Source organism: Temnothorax nylanderi, unplaced genomic scaffold, assembly GCF_030848795.1.
Source record: "Temnothorax nylanderi isolate EJ_2023f unplaced genomic scaffold, tnyl_v1.0 TNYL_tig0019_pilon, whole genome shotgun sequence".
NCBI classification, from domain to species: Eukaryota; Metazoa; Arthropoda; class Insecta; order Hymenoptera; family Formicidae; genus Temnothorax; species Temnothorax nylanderi.
In genome coordinates, this window is record NW_027249081.1 from 1022565 (window position 1) to 1042626 (window position 20062).

General features: G+C 38.0%; 3 protein-coding genes across 6 annotated transcripts in view; 2 read left to right on the top strand and 1 right to left on the bottom strand.

Moving 5' to 3' along the window:
- The window catches only part of Rhogef64c (Rho guanine nucleotide exchange factor at 64C), a 110232-nt gene extending 108167 nt beyond the window's left edge, over positions 1 to 2065 (bottom strand). For both annotated transcript variants that reach the window (XM_071699679.1, XM_071699677.1), the window contains exons 1-3: positions 1933 to 2065; positions 1732 to 1802; positions 1459 to 1565 (exon numbers count right to left, since the gene is read on the bottom strand). The gene's annotated coding sequence lies outside the window, so the exon portion shown is untranslated. The remainder of the gene's footprint in view (positions 1 to 1458; positions 1566 to 1731; positions 1803 to 1932) is intronic.
- An 87-nt stretch (positions 2066 to 2152) lies between these two features.
- Rnf146 (Ring finger protein 146) lies at positions 2153 to 5181 on the top strand. The gene is made up of 4 exons (XM_071699701.1): positions 2153 to 2383; positions 2692 to 2943; positions 3835 to 4122; positions 4193 to 5181. The coding sequence occupies exons 1-4, from the start codon at positions 2302 to 2304 to the stop codon at positions 4438 to 4440; spliced, it is 870 nt and encodes a 289-aa protein (XP_071555802.1). The 5' UTR covers positions 2153 to 2301; the 3' UTR covers positions 4441 to 5181.
- Positions 5182 to 5994: 813 nt separating this feature from the next.
- On the top strand, positions 5995 to 18881 carry LOC139768978 (protein tudor). Of its 3 annotated transcripts, none has more exons than XM_071699667.1 (12): positions 5995 to 6151; positions 6744 to 7453; positions 7552 to 8610; positions 8715 to 9128; positions 9565 to 10127; positions 10216 to 10280; positions 10381 to 11298; positions 11433 to 11856; positions 11976 to 12169; positions 12877 to 13038; positions 13255 to 13409; positions 13502 to 18881. In XM_071699667.1, the coding sequence occupies exons 2-12, from the start codon at positions 6852 to 6854 to the stop codon at positions 17730 to 17732; spliced, it is 8787 nt and encodes a 2928-aa protein (XP_071555768.1). In that variant the 5' UTR covers positions 5995 to 6151; positions 6744 to 6851; the 3' UTR covers positions 17733 to 18881. The 3 variants fall into 3 exon arrangements, with proteins under 3 accessions (XP_071555768.1, XP_071555770.1, XP_071555769.1); XM_071699668.1 differs by lacking the exon at positions 5995 to 6151 and adding an exon at positions 6257 to 6641; XM_071699669.1 differs by lacking the exon at positions 12877 to 13038.
- Positions 18882 to 20062: the final 1181 nt, after the last annotated feature.

A 20062-nucleotide genomic window follows, 5' to 3' on the forward strand; every position in this document is an offset into this window, starting at 1 on the left:
ATAGCTCGCACCGAGCTATAAGCTAAATAGTTTCATCGAAAATAGATTCGCTCGGACCAATATCACGATCGGCGAATTTTACTCGTGACAAGACGTTATAGTTGCTAATAAGGATTTGAAACGTGATAACGAGCTTAACAATAGTAACTAGTGATCGTTACGAGCTCGATACGGTCTCTTTGCAGCTGATAGAAAGCTGCCGTGCTCAAGTATATCGTTCCACATACAATCTCATAAGGGTGCTTGTAAAAAATATCTTGTAAGTCCGTAGGATAATAATTTCTTATCTCTATTGTTGTAAAGCGAGCTCATCAAACAATTTCTCCGTTCTTAAAGAATCTCAAAAGTAATAAAAAGGTCCACTTTTTTCTTAGCCTCCCAAAATTTTATCCGGTTAGAGAATAAATATGGTGAACAAATTTCAAGTTGCTGACGGACTTTGATCAAACTCGTATTAATTTATTGTTCTCAAATCAATTTATTGTTCTCAAATCAATTTGTTTCATATATTAAACAATAAAAATTAATAATTGTATTTATGTTAAGAAAACAGTACGAGTATCGATAAGCTAATAACTAATTAAATTAATTGAAATTTGGCCAAAATCACCCTGAAAGCGACTTCGACCATATTCCGAATAATTTAATCAGCGATTAATTCAAACAATAAAGTCGCTTAAAGCAGCTTTTTTAATTATATAATTTGTTTTCTCCGATGCAATCTTTTCTCTCCATATATTGAATAATAAAAAATTTAATAATCCTATCCATTAAAATTTTTTTAATCCACAAAATTTTTTCCTACACGTTAAACAATAAAAAATTAATAATTTTATCCATGTTAACGAAATAATATGAATATTACTTGATTTTGATTGATTTATCAAGTAATATCTTTTGATATCAACTGATCTTTGAATTAATCAGAGTTTGTCGAAGTCACCCCTCAGTCATGAAAGCAATTTCGACAAAACTCTAATTAACTTAATCGGAGATTAATTAAACCAACAGAATCACTTAAAGCAAATATTCTAACATACAAATCCATTGTCCCTGAATCAATTTTTTCCTACAATAAAAAAGTAATAATTCCATCCGTGTTAATAAAATAGTATAAAATATTGTTCGATAAGCCAATCATTTTGATTAAGTTAATTAGAGTTTATCGAAGTCATCCTGAGTTACATCACCTTTCTTCCTCATATCCTATAGTCAAGGATCAATCAATTTTCTGTACCGCGTCATGGTAGACACGTATTTGTAAGTTACCGTGTATGACTGCCTTGTACGTAGACACAATAATATAATGATGTAACAATAAAAACGTATCACCACCACGAAAAAGGGACCACTCTATGTACACCGCAATAAGGCGCGGTATTTAATAATTGGTCGTGCGAATAAACGATTTCTATAAGGAATATATCTTTCATTTCTGCTAATAATTAATAAACGTACCTCGCTTAATTGCCGGCGTCGCCGTCACCTCTCCAGCCTCTCCCACCATTTTGCCCAGACTTCGAAGCCAGACTTTCCTCCAATTTCTTCCTCATATCTCCGCCGACCTGAAAAAGAAAAAAACGGGATATTAACTTAGCCACGAATAATCAATAGAAAACAGCATATGTGACCGCGGAGTAATTTCGTCGCTAAATATATTTAAAATTCTGTCTGGCATTGAAGGCGAAGAAGAATAGAAATCGTTCGAAATTACATGCGAGAGTTAATTACCCTTTTTTCATCGGAGCAGCCATCTCGCGCTCGAACCCTTCCCTCGCCGTGACGCGACGACGTCGCAAAACCTGAAAGAGAACATCGCGGAGAGGAATGAGTGTCAAAAGAGCTCCACGCGCCGCGCGAGTTTCCAAATCATCAGAAAGGTGCGCGCGAAATTATCGCCGCGCAGAATTTATATCGCGAGAAAATATTTACCTTCACTTCATCGTTCGCATCTCGCCTGTCTCGCCTGTCTCGCCCGTCTCGCCCGTCTCGCGACTGACGCGACCGACCGTTAGGATTTTCGTAATCGTCGTCACCGTCGGCCGCGAGAATCGCAATCTCGAAGCAGGAGTGCAACGTGAACGGCCATGAACGGCAGGGAACGGCGACAACTTCGGGCGGCGCGCGCGCGAGCCGCGAGGTTGAGAGCCCCGGGACACGTCATAAACAAGCAAGATGGCCGACCGTCGCGAGTATTGACAAGGCGCATGCTGGTGTTTACAAACTGGACGAAGGACTCGGCTCACTCGGCTTCGTCGATGAGACTCTGACCCTGTCGGCGGTCGCGCGACTCGTCCTGCCATGGCGCAAGCGAAGCTCGACGTGCCGGAGAAATCTGGCGGCGGCATTAAGGAGAAGGATAAGGATTCCGAGGAAAAGGAAGGTGCGTGTTTGTTATCGGTCGCTATGCTCCCACAGGGTGAATCATCGCGTACATCGCAATAATTCGGGAAACTGTACTTTTCGTAATATATTACATGATAACATACAGTACTATATAAGAAAAGACAGGACTATATATACTATTATATATTACAATATAACAATGGTTGTATATTACTCTGTAATATAATATATGTAATAGTAGTTGCATCAGATCTTTCAAGATATTATCTACTAAGAAATTATGATGATTTATCTTTTCGATTTTTATATACATTTTAATTTATAGCTTCGTGTTGCTTTATTCAGGTCCCACTGTTGTGCCAGAATGCGCAGTATGCCTGCAGCCTTGTATCCATCCAGCACGATTACCCTGCAGCCATATATACTGTTATCTGTGCGTAAAGGGTGTCGCTAATCAGAGCAAGCGGTGTCCGATGTGTCGTCAAGAGATCCCGCCGGATTTTCTCGAGAGACCTCAGCTGGTGGAAGTGGAGGAGCCTCAGAAGGAGTCGGAACATCCCGAGGAAGAGTACCAATGGTTTTACGAAGGTCGAAATGGTAAAATGTCGATTCAATTGACGATTATGTTTTGGTCAGCGCTTAAAATCTGCAATTGTTGTCTTTCTATGGGAAATTCGTATAAATATCTCATTCGATGTTATTATCTGTATGAATTTTCCTAGCTTGCAAATTCTCTTTTAAACCATTTATACATGGGCGCACAAAATTTGATATCCTACCCCTTCTTAGGTTGGTGGAAATATGATCCGAGGACAAGCAATGATCTGGAGACTATTTACAAACTAGGGGACGCGCAATGCGAACTTTTGATCTGTGGCATGCTTTACGTAATTGACTTTGAAAAGAAATGTCAATATAGAAAATACAACCCACGTTACAAACGTAATATCAAACGTGACAGAAAAGATGCTCCGTGCAAGGGTGTCTCGGGTGTACAATAACATTTGTAAAATGGATTATTTGTCCGTTAAGATCGAAGATCCAATTCCAAGCCCGTATTTAACAACATACTCAACTATATTCATTGGTTTCATACAGCATTATACAAATACTATATACTACATACATTATAATGCATTGCATAAGTAAAAACGGTATAGGATATAAAATAGAATGTGTGCAAGAATATATATGCTAATTTATAAAGTATGTTATGAAAAGCTTTATAAAATATGTATGAAAAGATTCGACGAAGAGTTAATTGCCATGATATAATGTTATACGATTAAGACACTTAACATGAAGGAAATACCTCTTTTTTTTTTTTTCAATAAAACTATATTCTACTAAAAATATCTTTCTTTTTCTATTTTCCCAACTGCAGTTTTTGACAACATGTCCTTTAATTCATTTGCAAATGATTGACCTGCACGATCTGTTATTTCCATTGTAACATGGAACAAGTGGCTTTTAAGTAAATTTTTCCAGGTTGGTGGCAGTATGATCAGCGTACAAGTATCGAATTAGAAACGGCATATAAGCAGGGCAAAAGGACCTGCGAGTTGCTGATCGCAGGATTCCTTTACATCGCCGATTTTGGTTCGATGCTTCAGTTGCGTAGAAATGATCCCTCCAGACGAAGGAGGATCAAAAGAGATCTGTATAATGTTCCAAGAAAAGGTGTTGCCGGATTACGGCTCAACGTGCAGGACGAAGAGATCGTGAGGGAAATAAGGGGTGCTGAACGGCCAGCTAGTCCTGCGAGTGATAGTATGGGTAAGGCGCAATAAGTGAAATAATAAAATTGTTCTTGGATCAAATTTGAAGAGTATTATCGTATTTGCAGGTACAGGAGATGGCACAAATACCCCCATACCGCCTAGTAATACGCCACAGACACCTGCAGGTGGGACAGCGAGTGGCGACGCTACACCTCTAAACGATAGAATAGATCAGAGGTCGGATTCCTTGCATCAGGTCTTGGAACAGATGCGTTCTTTAGTTTTAAGAGAGCATCTGTCCTTAAACAGCGATAACGAATTCGAAGAGGATACGGAGGACGCGTCGATTTCGGATCATCCCACCCTTTCATAGCTACAAATATCGAATCCGTATTCGTCAAAAATCGCGATAATCTTATTTCGGAATCTCCAATTCTTTTCCAAACTCTTCGTATTGTTATTCAGCTCAATAAGATAGTATTCTATACAAATACACATCACGTTTGCTAGAAGTGCATCAATGTATAAACTTTAGTGATCTAGCAAACTGGATTGCTCAACTACAACGTACGGAAATTGATATACAATTAAGTATCTCGAGTTAAGTGGCTATCTTAATTTAATAAGTTCTTTTTCTGCTCTTAATAACTGTTTAACGTCATATAATCAAGATGAGAAAAATATCAACTAAGTTGTCATTGAAGATAACGAGAGTTTGCGAAAAACAGATTTACAATTTACAAAATAACTACTTGTTGATGAATAATGTACTTAAAAAGTCTAACTTTGAGAATTACTGTGTCGTATAGCAGTAATATAAAGCTGCTGTGACAACAATTAGTCGTATTAAATAAGAGAAATATACTATAGCTATTCTAAAATGTATTAAAGTTTCTAATAAAAATGTGTTCATGCCTTAGAAAGGCGCGTAAAAAGAGAATATAATGAAAAAACATTTATTAAGAAAACCGAGTGCAATACTCGCTAATCGATAATCGCTAGTTTCGAATAAAATCTGTAATCTCTTCGATGTTTAGAAATGTCGAATTATCTTCTTCTCCTGTATTACACTCTATCCTCTTCTATAGAAATAAAAGATGCATTTTTCTCGGCAGTTTTATAACTTGTTCTTCAAATAAAATACAAACTCAAATAAAAAGACCTCTATAAGAATATTTATTTTAATACATACAAGATATATTTGCATATAAATGGATTAATATATGCAGGTCTGTTCGTTTTAGCTGAATTTCTCGCACGGTTCATCTTTCCTCTTTTTCTTCTCACGTTGGAGAGAAAAAGAGAAAAAATGAACCGTGCAAGAAGTTCAGCTAAAACGAACAGGCCTATTATTAACGAATTGCGACGAATTTTACAATATTAAGATATCGAAACGGTGGCAGAGAAATAGAAGGAAAAGTCGACGAATCTACTGTTCGAAATACAAGGTTGCCTTTTATTGGCCTAATTTACACCGTATGAGTTTAATACGCATCAAGTAGTAAGTTCTAGATAATTAACCAATAACTAAATTCATTTCATAGGAAAAACCTATTTGATGCGAACTAAACACGTTCGGTGTAAACTAGGACATAATCTTGCTTTTCAAGAATTTTCTTTGGAATATTTTCATCCCAAAATTTTATTCACGAAGGATCTGTTATTCTATATTTTTAATAAAAATATTGATATCTGTTATTATGTTATACATATTATATTATTGTATTAATATATACATTGCATTATTATATTATCGTATATTTGATATTAATCGTTTGAACTGAATTTGAATTTAGCGCCCTCCCGATACGTAGGAAATATCCATTCGTAGGGCTGCGTTCGGATTCCCACCCGAGTGCTAAAAATCCTATAATATACGTCACGTGCACTATAGATTTTCAGCACCCAGGTGGGGAATCGGAACGCACCCTAGAGGGATCGTAGGATGTCACGTAAAACAAAGGATAAGCGATAAGCGCCAAAAGTGGTGCGTTTTTCGAAGCGTGGCCCGAAGCGCATTATTGGCGATCAAGATTGACAAAAAGAGGCGCGAGAGGAGAATACATCGAGTTTCAGCCTTTCAGGTAACTAACCGTGCAAACATCCCAACATTTTCGCGTCCCAATCGCTCGCGGACTTTTTTTTCCCCCTCGTCAGAAGTTACGTGTTCGCATCGTCGATCGGAGTGTGCGTTGTACACACAACGCGTTATCTCTGCACAATAAAGGGTCGACAACAAGGGCACGTCGGACGATTGATTGTTTCGGGCGATCGTGTCGCGCGTCTCGCGGCTTTCGGCGTCTCGGCAGCGAGAACGGGTGGGAGAGGAAGAGAGAAAGAGAGAGAGGCTAAATCCGCTAAATGAGGTGGACCAGGTGGAACGCGAATTATTTGGAAGACGTAAAAAGGACGCGAATCGGGTAGCGCTGGAATGTGTCGTGGCGAGCGGGGAACGACGATCGCGAAATTGCATCGAGTTGCCGGCGATTCGAGATTCATCAGTCCGAACCGAGGCGGGGAGCACGCGGCCGCCGCACCGCCTTCCGATCGCGCCAGCTCTGCATAATCGGCACGGCACGTAACCCAATATATCCGCGGTATCTCGAAACGTTTCTCCCTCGCGCTGCGAGGGACGAGATTACGGTTCTTCGTATACTAAACGGTGTCACGTTGCAGGAGCGTCCAGACGGAAGCGAGAAACGCCAGAACTGTGTGACGCGCATAAGAAACTGTTTGACCTAAAAAAAATAAAAAAAAACGTGGCTGAGGCGAACCAGCAGCACCATGACCCAGCAACCGTCCTCCGAGGTCGTCGTTTTCGTCACTCACGTGGAACCCGACGACATATACCTGAAGATATGGGGCCAGATGGACAAGCAGGCTGCTACCGCCATAGAGCATTACATATATCCTCTGGTGGAACAGTTCAATCAGGGATACGGCTGCCCTTCCAAAGGGAATAGACTGATTGTCGGCACGTTGTGCTGCGCCAGATTTCAAACCGAGGGCTACTATCGGGCAAAGATACTCAGCGTGCGTCCCGATGGCATGATCGTCATACAATTTATTGACTATGGCAACATAGAGGTTCTACCGCCAAACGAGGTCCATTTGTTGGACAATATACGTGGATCGGATCCTTTGCAGGCTTATCCACCAATGGCAGCTGAATTTACATTGCTCAATGTATTACCTGTAAATGGTGTTTGGGAAAATAGAACGATCGACGGAATTAGAAAGATTCTGTGTTATAATGAATTCAGAGCGTTGATTCAGATGATGAATAATCGTTGCCTGATTAAGCTGTGGTACAAGAACGAAGACTTCGGCGAGCTGTTGGTGAAGGAACGTATGGCTTTACCAGCCACTTTGCAGGATATGTTCAGGTACAACACATTTTATAATTGATTTCTTAAATTTAATGATAATAGATTTTTTTTAACTGCTTTTATCATACTGTATTACTTAATTTTTCATTATTTAGGCCAAAGCATTCGGTGCAAAATCGAATACTTCAACAAATGCTGCCATATCAGCAACAAAACAAGGGCAATATGAATAACTTTGCAGCAATGCCAATGATGCAAAGCCCAAATGTGAATCATAATGTCAATATGCAAGGGTTATACCACAAGACTTTCTCTCCTGATGTACAACACAAACACGCTGTTCAACCGATACTGCAGCATCCGCCGCCGACGCAGCATCTGCCACCACCGCCTGTTCAAGAAGCGCTCGTGTTTAAATCGCGAGTATTAGACGTGGGCTCAAGTCACGAAGTGTTGATATCTCACGTAGAAGACGGCCCGCAAAAATTTTCCGTACAAGTTGAGAGCACGAGGGCTATACTGACTTGTCTTATGAACGATATAAACAACCATCCAAAGCAACCGTTGCAAGAACCACCGTTGCCGGGATCGGTTTGCTTGGGACGCTACAAGGACACTTCAGGAGACCGAGTGCTATGCCGGGCAGTTGTAATGTCTGTGATGGAGCATAAATGCAAATTGTATTACGTTGATTTTGGCCATACGGAAGTTTTGCCGTATACAGATATATTCCAATTGCCACCTGAATATATTAATCCTAAGGTGCTTTCCATTCGATTCACATTAAGCGGCTTAAAAGAACTGAGTATCTCGCAGGATATGAAAGAGTATTTTAAGGACCTGGTGTACAGAAGATTACTTATTCTACACGTCCGTCCGCCGGAAGGGCCGCCGTTGATTCAGTACGGTGACTTGTACGACAATGGTGTTAACGTAAAGGATTTGCTAAAAAAAGGATTCCCAACACCAGCCGCAATGATACCTATAACATATTCCTACCCACAATTACGACAATTGACAAAAGATTTCCAGGAAGTTGTGCACGTCTCTTATGTAGAGTCGTGTAAAAAATTCTATGTACAACTTGACAGTGGAGTGAAGTCCCTCGAGTCAATAATGGCTGGCTTGGAGCAGTATGCTAAAACTGCATCTACTTTAAATATAGCGCAACTGAAAGCAGGATTGCCCTGCGCCGCTCTATACGATTCATCATGGTAAGTTTGAAACAGCTTAACGTTCTCTGCTATCGTTACTCTATGGGTTAGTAATTATAAAATAAATGTTCATCTTTTTTTTTTTTTATTTTTTTTTTTTTTAGGTATCGTGCACAAATCCTTGGTATTGTTGGAGACAAAGTTAAAGTAGTATATGTTGATTATGGAAACGAAGAAGTGTTACCTGTCATATCACTTCGCACTATTCATGATGATTTAGTAACGAAATTGCCAGCACAAGCTATAAAGTGTGCATTGAATGGCTATGAGGTGCTTTCACTAGACCAGGAGGTTTCTAATCATTTCGAAAGATTGACGCTCGAGAAACGTTTTTATATGAAAGTAGTTGCTGCACAACCCAATGGCCTATTAGTCGATTTATTCGAATTTGACACAATGAGGAGCGTTCATCCTCAATTATTGAACAATTTGTTCTGCGATAAAACTGAAAATTCTACGACAAGCTCGCGAAACGAGGAAGTTCAGCATCCTGTAAAGACGATGAATGAATTCCAGAGGTAATAAATCGATAGTAATTTTCGGTCTGAAACCTGGCTATTGTTAATATTGTATATAAAATTAAGTTAAAGCAAATGTTTCTTAACGAATTATTGTGTTATATTTATTATCACTCAACTCATAATGACATTGTGTAAAATGCAATTTATTGCATCACGGGTCTCATAAAAATCCAAGAATATAACATATACATTTTAGTTACATAAAATTGTGTTCAACGTAAACTATATTTCTATTTATGTTGAGAAGTATTAGCATTTTATGATTTCATATTAAGTTTACGTTTAAATTTTACTTTAAATTTTAATTTTTAATGATTTATTAATTATCTTTGTATAAATTTTATAATTGAATAATTTTCCCTAATATTGCATCACTTTTTTTCTTATGTTGTATTTATATAAAATTATTTTAATACAGCTATTTCTTTTACAGTGAAGATAAAGACAAGTATGGCAAAAAAAGTAACGTGGATTCTTGGAATCGCAATCAAAATACTAGGCCCTTCCAAGACAATAAATCAAGTACTTGGAAAGGTGAATGGTCTCAAGAAAGACAATACGACAACAAACGTGAAAGAACCGGCAGTTATTCCCAACGTGACGGTTCACAGAATGATCGGTTTATTAAGGACAAAGCAGCAAACAATAGATTCAACAGAGATAAATCGTATAACAAATACGATGAAGGTGATGCAAATGGATCTAACAGAAGTAATAGATTTCCTCGCGATAATGGAAATAGATTCCCTCGCGATAATGGAAATGAAAGGAGATACCGTAACAATTCGTCTGATAAGGCAAATAGCGACAAAGATTCTGATACTTCGTCCAAAGATAATGATAGACGGAGGAAAGGTGGTTTTAAACGTGATGGTTTTAACGATAGCCGAGGAGGAAGCCGCGACGGTGGAACGTCGGGCAGATTCCAAACTACGAATTGGAATGACAAAAAAGCTACGCCTTATAAGGCTAATTATAGAAATGAGAAATTTAACGGTATTTAGTACTTATAAACATATTACTTGATGTATAATGTATAAATAATATGCAAATGTGATTTTATGGTATATTTTATTAAATATAGGTGATTATGATGGCGGCAATAAATTCAGAAATAAAGAGGATAATATAAATAATGTTTATGATCAGGTAGGAAAAGATCAATTATAAAATATGAATTATATATTTGTACGTTTGATAGATTCCAACATTTTACAAAATATCACATATGTGTATATGTAATTTTCAGACAATTGATGGTGAATCATGGGGTACAAACGACGCTAACAAAGAGCTACCAAACAATATTACTGCTGATGGAAAATCTCAACTTTCATTAATGAAAATCGATATCACTCTCAATTCCGTGAAGAATTGTGAAGTGGTATTTATTAACGGTCCATCGGACTTTTTTGTTCAGTTAAGTCCCGATTGCTTGGAATTAGATTCTATCATGGAAAGTATTGCTGCAACTTACGAGAACGGTGGAGAAATAATGCAAGCTTCCGAAATACAAAGTGGTACATATTGTATCGCTCAATACTCAGATGATCTTAAATGGTACAGAGCAATAATCAAATCTGTAGAAGGAAACAGTGCGATTGTGGAATTTGTCGACTATGGAAACACAGAGTCGGTCGACTTAATGAATATTAAAGTCATTTTAGAAGAATTTCTAAAACTGCCGATGCAAGCGGTACATTGCAAACTACTTGGATTGACAAATACGAGCGATGAGCAACATGCGATTTTCTTGGAAAAGGCCGAAGGGAAACCTTTACAAGTGGAGTTTGTTTCTGAAGAAAACGGAATATATGAAGTACTGTTGTGTGAAGTTGTTGATGGTGTACCGAACACCAATTCTATAAATGAGGAGTTTTGCACAATCGCAGATTTAACAAAAGTGAAACAAGCTGCTGCAACGAGTAAAAAAACGTTTGAAACCATAACAGAGAGTAGAACAGCTACAGATAACGCTCCTCTTGATTCAAAATGGGAAACGATTTTATACGATCCTGAATCTAAGCAGGATGTAGTCGTGACATGGTTTATAAATCCTAATAAGTTATATTGTCAGCTATTATCTAAAGAAACAGAATTTAAAACAATGATGAGCGAGATACAAAAAACGTATGCTGGTAGAAAATCTGTGACACATAAATTACAGGTAATCATTGGTCTTATGATACTTAGTCTGCTCTATCAAGATGTTACTATTTTTATTCTAAAAACAAATTTATAATCTGTATACGTGAAAAACAATACTGTGATCGAGTTAATAAAAGTGTAACTTTTTTTTAGATTGGTTCAGCAGTTATAGCTATATTTTCTGAAGATAGAGCTCTTTATCGAGCGGAAGTTGTAAATATTGATACGCGGAAGGATGCATACGTAGTTCAGTACATAGATTTTGGAAATTGCGCGATTGTAGATCAATATAATATCTATTCTGTCGAGAAGAAATTTATGCATCTACCTAGATTAGCAGTGCAGTGTTCCTTAAAAGATATTGTACCTAATAATAGTAATTCGAATTGGTCTGAAGTGGATAGTAACGCGCTCGATAATTGCTTTAGTGCTGATAAATACGAATGCATATTCCATAGTTTTAATGACGATCAATATGTAATTTCATTAAACCATGATGGACAAGATGTGAGTAATATTTTGGTGCAAAAAAATCTTGCAGTCTTCACCACAAAACCCTCGATTGAAACAATCAGTGGTAAGAATTATTTCAAAATTCATTTATATTCCGATGCACATTTATAACAATAGTTATACATTTCATATGTTAAATGCCAGATCATTTGACACTTAAACATTATATTTTTTATATTTTAGCTGCAGAAACACATGATTCAGAAGTAAAAGAACTCAATGTTATAGAAAGAGTGGACATAAGCCTCTTGAGTGGCCAAACTCTCAAAATGAGAGTTTCTAATGTAAAAAATACAACCCAGTTTTATGTCCAGCTTCCATCTGCTTCAAAATGTGAAAACATTGTTGATCAATACATGGCTAATAAAGATACAAAGGTATTATTTAGTACAAGTGTATTTTAGCCACGAATCATATTCTGTCATATATATATATATATTGCTCATAAACTTTATAGAAAATTAGAAAAGTAACTTCCCATTTTCTAACAAACATGAACTAACGGCTTGTCTTATTCACAAGCTATGATATCATTATTTAATAATTACAGCAAAATCCATATATTTATAAATTTCTTCAATTTCTTAAATGATTAAACAAATTCTAAGATTCGAAAATTAAACAAATTAGAAATTATTCATATTATTTCTTGAACTTTATGATTCTTAAATATAATATATTACGGTGATGGAAAAGAAAATTTTATTCATGTATTTAAAAATTTAATATCTCGTTAACACAAATGACTAACATCATGAATCTGGTTTATCTTATAACAAAATTTATGATATCTAGCCCAACATTCCTGAATGAATCGAATCGTACTTTCTGAAACTGTTGTAATATTTATAATTTCGACTCCATAAAATAAAATGTCTTAAATATCATTGCACGATGTATGGTATTAACAGATAAATAATTTAAAATTGATTGTAACAGTATCATTATGAATGTTTCATCATAATGTTCGAATGTCCTAAAATAACAACAACTTAACATTGAAAAGAGCTTGTACCTTCTCATTCAACCTAACGATCGTTCGCATGAACTCAAGCGAATCTTATTGATAAAAAGTTAATATCAGGTGATGCCGCGATTATCAACCCGCGAGTTGTGTCTTGACGCGGGTTGTTTAGTCAATACAAATGGAACATGGAAGCGAGCTGTAGTGATTAACTGTACACGGTCCGTCGGGTTTGATGTAAAATTCATTGATACCGGGACATACGATGAAATCCTGAATGATGTGAGTGTACATAGACAGATATTTACAAAAACTTCTACAGGTTTTACTGCTTCCACGATGCGAGCATCGTTAATGCCATACATCCATGTTGCAATACGAAATTGTCATATTGAAACTGTTGAAATTATAAGTAAATTATGAATATATATAAATAAGAAACTTATAGTTTTGATATTCATTAATTCCCATTATTAATATGAAAATCTAATGATCTAGGCTTTAGCTCTACCTGGAGAGCTCGCAGTCATGCAGAACCAAGCGTTGGAATGCTCCCTACAAGATGTGCCAGCGTCGTCCGACGTAGATAAACAATTGAAGGAACTTGAAGGCAAAGAAGCTTTAGTCTATGTGGAAGAAGTCAATAATAGCAGGTTTGTATAAATTTTACGCTGCAGTTACAAATATATAAGTTTCAAATGAATATTAACATTTTCTTGGATATTATCATCTTTTGTTTGTATAGACTTATCGTAAAATTGTACGATCTATCCGGCAATGGGATAATGAATACTGAGGAGAAGATACCACCCGTATGTCCGATGCCTATTCTAAGTTCAACTCACAAGGTCTCGGTGTCGTATGCGGATCATTCTACCAATATCTGGTTGCAACGGTATTCGGACGTGGATATTGAGACTAAACTGTCGGAAGATCTTCAGCAGTATTACACTAATTCTGGTCAAAGACTCGAGCCAGAGGTACATCTATTATGCGCGACGAAATATTCAGACGACGGTCAATGGTACAGAGGAAGAATCGTTAGTCTCACCGAAAGAATGGCCTATGTTAATTACATTGACTACGGCAACACTGAGGAAGTTGCTCTAGACTCGATCATGATTTTGGAACCGCAATTTTATGAACCCCATCAATTAGCCATAAATGTATCATTATCTGTATCTTTTATTGGGACTGAGGCTGAACAGAAGGACATATTACAAACTCATTTGATGAATAAAGATTTCTCGGCTGTATTTTACAACGTACACAAGAAGTGGATCGTCGATCTAATCGAAAATGAAGAAAAGCTCAGCGATAGATTCCGCTCGTTGAACCTAGTGAAAATAGAACAAACGGCATGTGAACCGACATCTGAGATACACATCGAAACGACAACACCTGGCAGATTCGATGTATGCGTATCTCACGTGGACTCTCCAAGTCAGTTCTGGTTGCAACGTATGGACAAGATTGCGTCTCTAGATGAAAAACAAGAACAACTTCAGGCAGAAGTGATCGATTTTGTGGCGATAGACGGTATACCGGAAGAAGGCACTTTATGCGTTGCTTCTTACTCAATTGACGATCTCTGGTACCGCGCGGAGGTATTGGACGCGGATGAGGATATCACGACTGTCCGATTCATAGACTATGGCAATACCGATGTCATTGATAACAAAGCGAGCAGCGTTCGACAGATGCCGGACGCCTGGAAGAACTTGGAAACATTTGCATTGAAATGCCGACTTGATGTTATTCCCGTAGACACGGAGGATTGGAGCGAGTCGACTTGCGAAAGATTCAGGAATCTAGTAACATCAGAGGAAAGTCTTCAGGCTCTTGTAGTAGCAGATACCATGCCTAAACGCGTAGAACTGTTCATAAACGACAAGAGCGTCAGCGAGACGTTAGTCGAAGAGAAACATGCTATCATAATTAGTACCGAGCAGGAGCCTGTAGATGAGATAGTCGATCTTGAACTGGATCCGCATTCCGCCTTCGTGTGCCACAATAATTCGCCAAGCGAGTTTTGGGTTCAGGAGGAGAAATCTGTTGCCGACTTGGAAGTAATGGCGGATAGATTTATGGTCGCCGACATGTTCCCGAAGATCGACGAAATAAAAGAAGGTTTACTGTGCGTCGCCAAGTATCCCGAAGACGAACAATGGTACAGAGCGCGTGTTATCTCTCACGACGAGAATGGCACGCAAGTTATATATATTGACTATGGAAACTCGGCGGTATCCACCGAGATTTGTGCCATTCCGGAAGACGTGGCGAATATACCGCCTTTATCGCGCAAATGCTGCTTGGAGCTGCCGTCGCAAGTCGAAGAGTGGTCGGAGCAGGCACGCGAAGAGTTCGTCAAATTGGCCGCGGAAGGCGCGACAATTTTCCTCCTAGACGTTCTGAAAGACCAAGAGACATCATTGGTGAAACTGACATTGGACGGCCAGAATGTCGCCGATATTCTTGGTAGCATGTGCGAGCGAATTTCACCGGTTATCGAGGAGAGATTGCCGCCGCTCGGTGAGGAGAATTCGCCAAATGTGATGGTCAGTTACGTTAACAGCCCGAGCGAGTTCTGGATTCAAGCAGAGAGCAGTATAAGCGAACTGGAGGTAATGTCGGATCGTCTGCGAGATGCGGACAGTTTCCTCACGTTGAAAACCCTCGACGTGGGAACGGTCTGTGCTGCTCGATATCCCGAAGACGGTGATTGGTACAGGGCAAAGATAATTGCGCTTTGTGAAGAGGGCACGGGCGCGGAAGTCTTATACATGGATTACGGTAATTCTGCAGTTACGGAAGACCTGAGAGTGTTGCCGGAAGATATCGTGAATATTCCCACTTTGTCGAAACGATGCACGCTGGAGACTGACATTGTTACATGGAGTAAGCAAGCTTGCGATAAGTTCAAGGAACTCGCCGCTGAAGGAGCCACGATGTTCCAGTTTGAGACTCTCAACGAAAACGACCCGATGCTGGTTCGATTAAGTCTAAACGAGACGAATGTTATTGATCTTCTATCAGAATGCGAAAACGTTCCAAAAATGGAAGAAGTAACCGAAACGGAAGTTGAAAACACTGCTATTGATACGGAAAAACAACAAGAAACAGTGCTTCACGAGAGTCAACCAATAAATGATTCGCCAAATGTGATGGTCAGTTACGTTAACAGCCCGAGCGAGTTCTGGATTCAAGCAGAGAGCAGTATAAGCGAACTGGAGGTAATGTCGGATCGTCTGCGAGATGCGGACAGTTTCCTCACGTTGAAAACCCTCGACGTGGGAACGGTCTGTGCTGCTCGATATCCCGAAGACGGTGATTGGTACAGGGCAAAGATAATTGCGCTTTGTGAAGAGGGCACGGGCGCGAAAGTCTTATACATGGATTACGGTAATTCTGCAGTTACGGAAGACCTGAGAGTGTTGCCGGAAGATATCGTGAATATTTCCACTTTGTCGAAACGATGCACGCTGGAGACTGACATTGTTACATGGAGTGAGCAAGCTTGCGATAAGTTCAAGGAACTCGTCGCTGAAGGAGCCACGATGTTCCAGTTTGAGACTCTCAACGAAAACGACCCGATGCTGGTTCGATTAAGTCTAAACGGGACGAATGTTATTGATCTTCTATCAGAATGCGAAAACGTTCCAAAAATGGAAGAAGTAACCGAAACGGAAGTTGAAAACACTGCTATTGATACGGAAAAACAACAAGAAATAGTGCTTCACGAGAGTCAACCAATAAATGAAAAACAACAAGAAACAGTGCTTCACGAGAATCAACAAGTAAATGAGGATGAAGAAACTTCAAATTTGAGTAAGATAGCTCAACTGGATTGTGTTGACCAGATGGAGAAGCTTGAAATTAATGAAGCAGTGTTTAATGGAATTGGAAATTCTGATATAAATGAAGAATGCGAATCTAGCGAAGCCCAACAAATAAAAGAGAACATAGACGACACTTGTGAAATTGTAGCTGAAATCATAGACGACACTTGTGAAATTGTAGCTGAAATTTTAGCTGAATGTACTTCAAGAGTGAGAGAGAATATCAGCGCAACCGAAACGAATAAGGATGTCGTCATAAATGAAACAATTTCTAGTGCAAGTACTTCGATTGAGCCATGTCTTAAAGCATCTTCGTCCATTATAACAGAACTTAGCGTTGATGAAATAATTGAGAATATGATAAGAGACGCCACTGACGATCTAGAAACGCAAAAAGTCGATGCAAATTCATCAAACGAAAATGAGACGCAACAGAATGCTCAAACCGAAGGGAATGAACAACAAGAACTACTTTCTCAAATGCAGTCTATAGATATAAGTCAATCTTCGGACGTACAGATTTTAGAAACGATAAATACAGAAACAGACATCGAGAAATCGATAAAAATTTTATCTATAACGACTGAGCCACAGCCTCAGGACGTGCAACTTGATGCTAGTCAAGACAAGGAGGAGGAAGTACGCGATAAGATGGAATCTGATGCAGACGAGTCTTCAAAATGCGAAATTTTAGAAATAGTATCGTCTTTGCCGAAAGAACAAATAAATCTCGAGCAGATTCAGAGGCAAAGTCCACCAACGTACGAGACCATTCCTGAAAGTACATATAAGAATGGTTTGGAGACCCAATCTGAGAACACAGACATGAGCAACGATTCTTCCTCGGGATCAACTTGTCTGGCGAAATCGTCGCCCGTAATTAAGACTGACCCAATTGAGCGATGTAGTCACTCAGAAAAACGATCGGAGGACAAGGATGTACTGAAACGTGTCTCCGAAGGCGAGTCGTCTAATACGGAAACGAAACGTTCTGTGACACCAAAGACGTCACATTCGGAGAAAATTGTGGCGGCTGTCGTGAATCCCTATGTACAGCCAGTCCTCGACAGCACAAACGAGAATGACGAGGTACTTAGTATCTCCGTAGAGGACAACATTCCTAAATACGCGGTATAATTTTATAACATAGCAAATAACGTATGGTAAATTTATATGCACATACGCATTATGTACGTACATATAAACTTGCAGTATAAGAATGCGAACTTATATAATGTAGTTTTTCCAAAGGATCATTTTTATTTACCGTTTTCATATTATGTTTACATAAATATATATATATATTTAAGAAAAAGAAAGAGGGTATAGTCGTACATATGATGTGTTGTACGATAATCGTTCAGTTTTTCTCTTTTCTATTTTACAAACGACACAAATATGCCGCATTTCTTATAAATTGGCTACATACTGTTGTACAATATATACGTTACTAAAGATTAATTAATCATATTATTTACGTTGCTTTTAGATTTAATAACTCAGATATAATACGAATATACTATATTCATATTAATGTTCTTCACATTTCTTTCAAATTATGATCTGATTAATTCGATATTTTTTCAATTTCTTGTTTCCAGTTTGAGATAATTTCTTTTTTTTTTAGACTTGTAATTATATTGTTAACTTTATTGTAATTATATTATTCATACATCTCTGCTTTTTGCTATATTCCACCAATATAAGCAAACTAAAATTTTACTTCTTTGACGTACGTATTTGATAATTATTACATAATCAAATGTTTGGGGCAATTTTTAATACTATTTCTTAGAAGTAAAATAGTGCATCGATTATTTTTTTTGTCCCCAACAAATGCACGATTCTAAAAGCAATAACAAATATATATACAAATTGTTACTTTTGCGATAAATTCGTATAATTACATAACATAAAACGATAGTGTGATTGTATGCAACGAAGTTTCTTTAAGCATTGTAAGAAAATAGCAAAATGATTATTTAAAACGTGGCGTAAGAGAAAGAAAAGCTGCTTTTTGTGTCGTTATTATGTTATATACATTTTTCATATATGAAATATATATATATATATATATATATATATATATATAAAATCAAATGTGAATTGTGAACTTATTTCGCATCCTATGCCATATATTATGTAGTTCCCTTGTTTCTTCCTACAATTCTTTATTAACATGTATAACATTGCGATTATAATAGTTGACAGACAAAGCTGTATAAATTTGTATTTGTATTCTGCTAAAATATTTAGATATATTTTTCTAATAAACATTTCAAGATATCCTGCCGCGTTTTGTCTGCATTTAATTCGCAATTTATAAACAAGCGAAATTTCATTATTCATATTTATTTTAATCCTTGTAAAACACTTTGTTACAGCGCTATAGTATACAGTGGATTTCTTCAGGGCCAGTACTTTTTATATATTATATCTCGAACTGCTGATTGTCCCGTGTGACTTAAGAAGTGATCTTCAAATTCCTTTTTTTCATACGACTGCTGCGTTCTCTAGCTTTTATTAATTTAGAGAATTTCTCATTAATTTTCAATTTTATACATCAAAGATACTTTTTAATTACATGATCAGTATCACTAAATATATCACTAATTAATTATATAAGTAGTATCACCAATGATTATATATCAAAAATATCAATTACGTTTATATTACAAGAATAATTAACATATTTTCATTTTTTTAAATTTCATTAATATATAAGCAACATAATACGTTATATTATTAAAAAAAAAAAACTAAAGACAAAACTCCGGTGGAAAAGGCGACAAAAATTGAGATTTAATCAATTGGCCTCGCATTTTGAGTGCGTAAAGTATCACCCTTTCGTTTGGCGATCATTAGATTCCTTTTCGCAATCGCATTGTAATTATCCCGTCTCTCCTTAGCGAGGAATTCGCGCGCGAGCGCGATCTCGTCCTCCAAGTACCATCGTAGGGGACCCCGGCATCGTTTGCACCGTCCCAGATAAGCTCTGCCTTTGGCCTCGAGGATTCTGCGTTGAATGGGATACGGCGGCGGCCCGATGTCCTGTACGCGAAACTTCATACCGGGCCCGCCGCTGCCTAGGAAGACGTTCGTCAAGGACGACGCGAACGGCGGATTTCGCATGTCGTAGCGTTTCTCAGGATCCTGATCCTTCTCCTCGCAGCAGAACCCGTACGGCTTCTGCGGCAGCCGCGAGCGTGGCAATTTCGCGAGGCTGCGTTTGCTCGGCACCTTCCTCATGTTCGTAACTTCTCAGTCGATCGTACGTCGCGAATTTAAGGAACACTTTCCGCTCCGAGAAGTCGTCATGTTAGCTGTAAATTGAAAATTACATGTCGCGCAATTACGAAATATTGTTTCAATCGATTCTTTCGATCAGGTTGTCGTCGAAGCGAAACAATTGACAAATGTAATGCTAACAACAAGTATTCAATCGTGTTGCTAGAAGGGTTCTTGAT

Coding starts and splice junctions, on each gene's coding strand:
- Rnf146 (XM_071699701.1), top strand. CDS start 2,302: ATGGCGCAAGCGAAGCTCGACGTGCCGGAGAAATCTGGCGGCGGCATT. Junction 2,384..2,691: donor GGATTCCGAGGAAAAGGAAG/GTGCGTGTTTGT, acceptor TGCTTTATTCAG/GTCCCACTGTTGTGCCAGAA. Junction 2,944..3,834: donor GTTTTACGAAGGTCGAAATG/GTAAAATGTCGA, acceptor AAATTTTTCCAG/GTTGGTGGCAGTATGATCAG.
- LOC139768978 (XM_071699667.1), top strand. CDS start 6,852: ATGACCCAGCAACCGTCCTCCGAGGTCGTCGTTTTCGTCACTCACGTG. Junction 10,281..10,380: donor TAAATAATGTTTATGATCAG/GTAGGAAAAGAT, acceptor TGTAATTTTCAG/ACAATTGATGGTGAATCATG. Junction 11,299..11,432: donor CTGTGACACATAAATTACAG/GTAATCATTGGT, acceptor ACTTTTTTTTAG/ATTGGTTCAGCAGTTATAGC.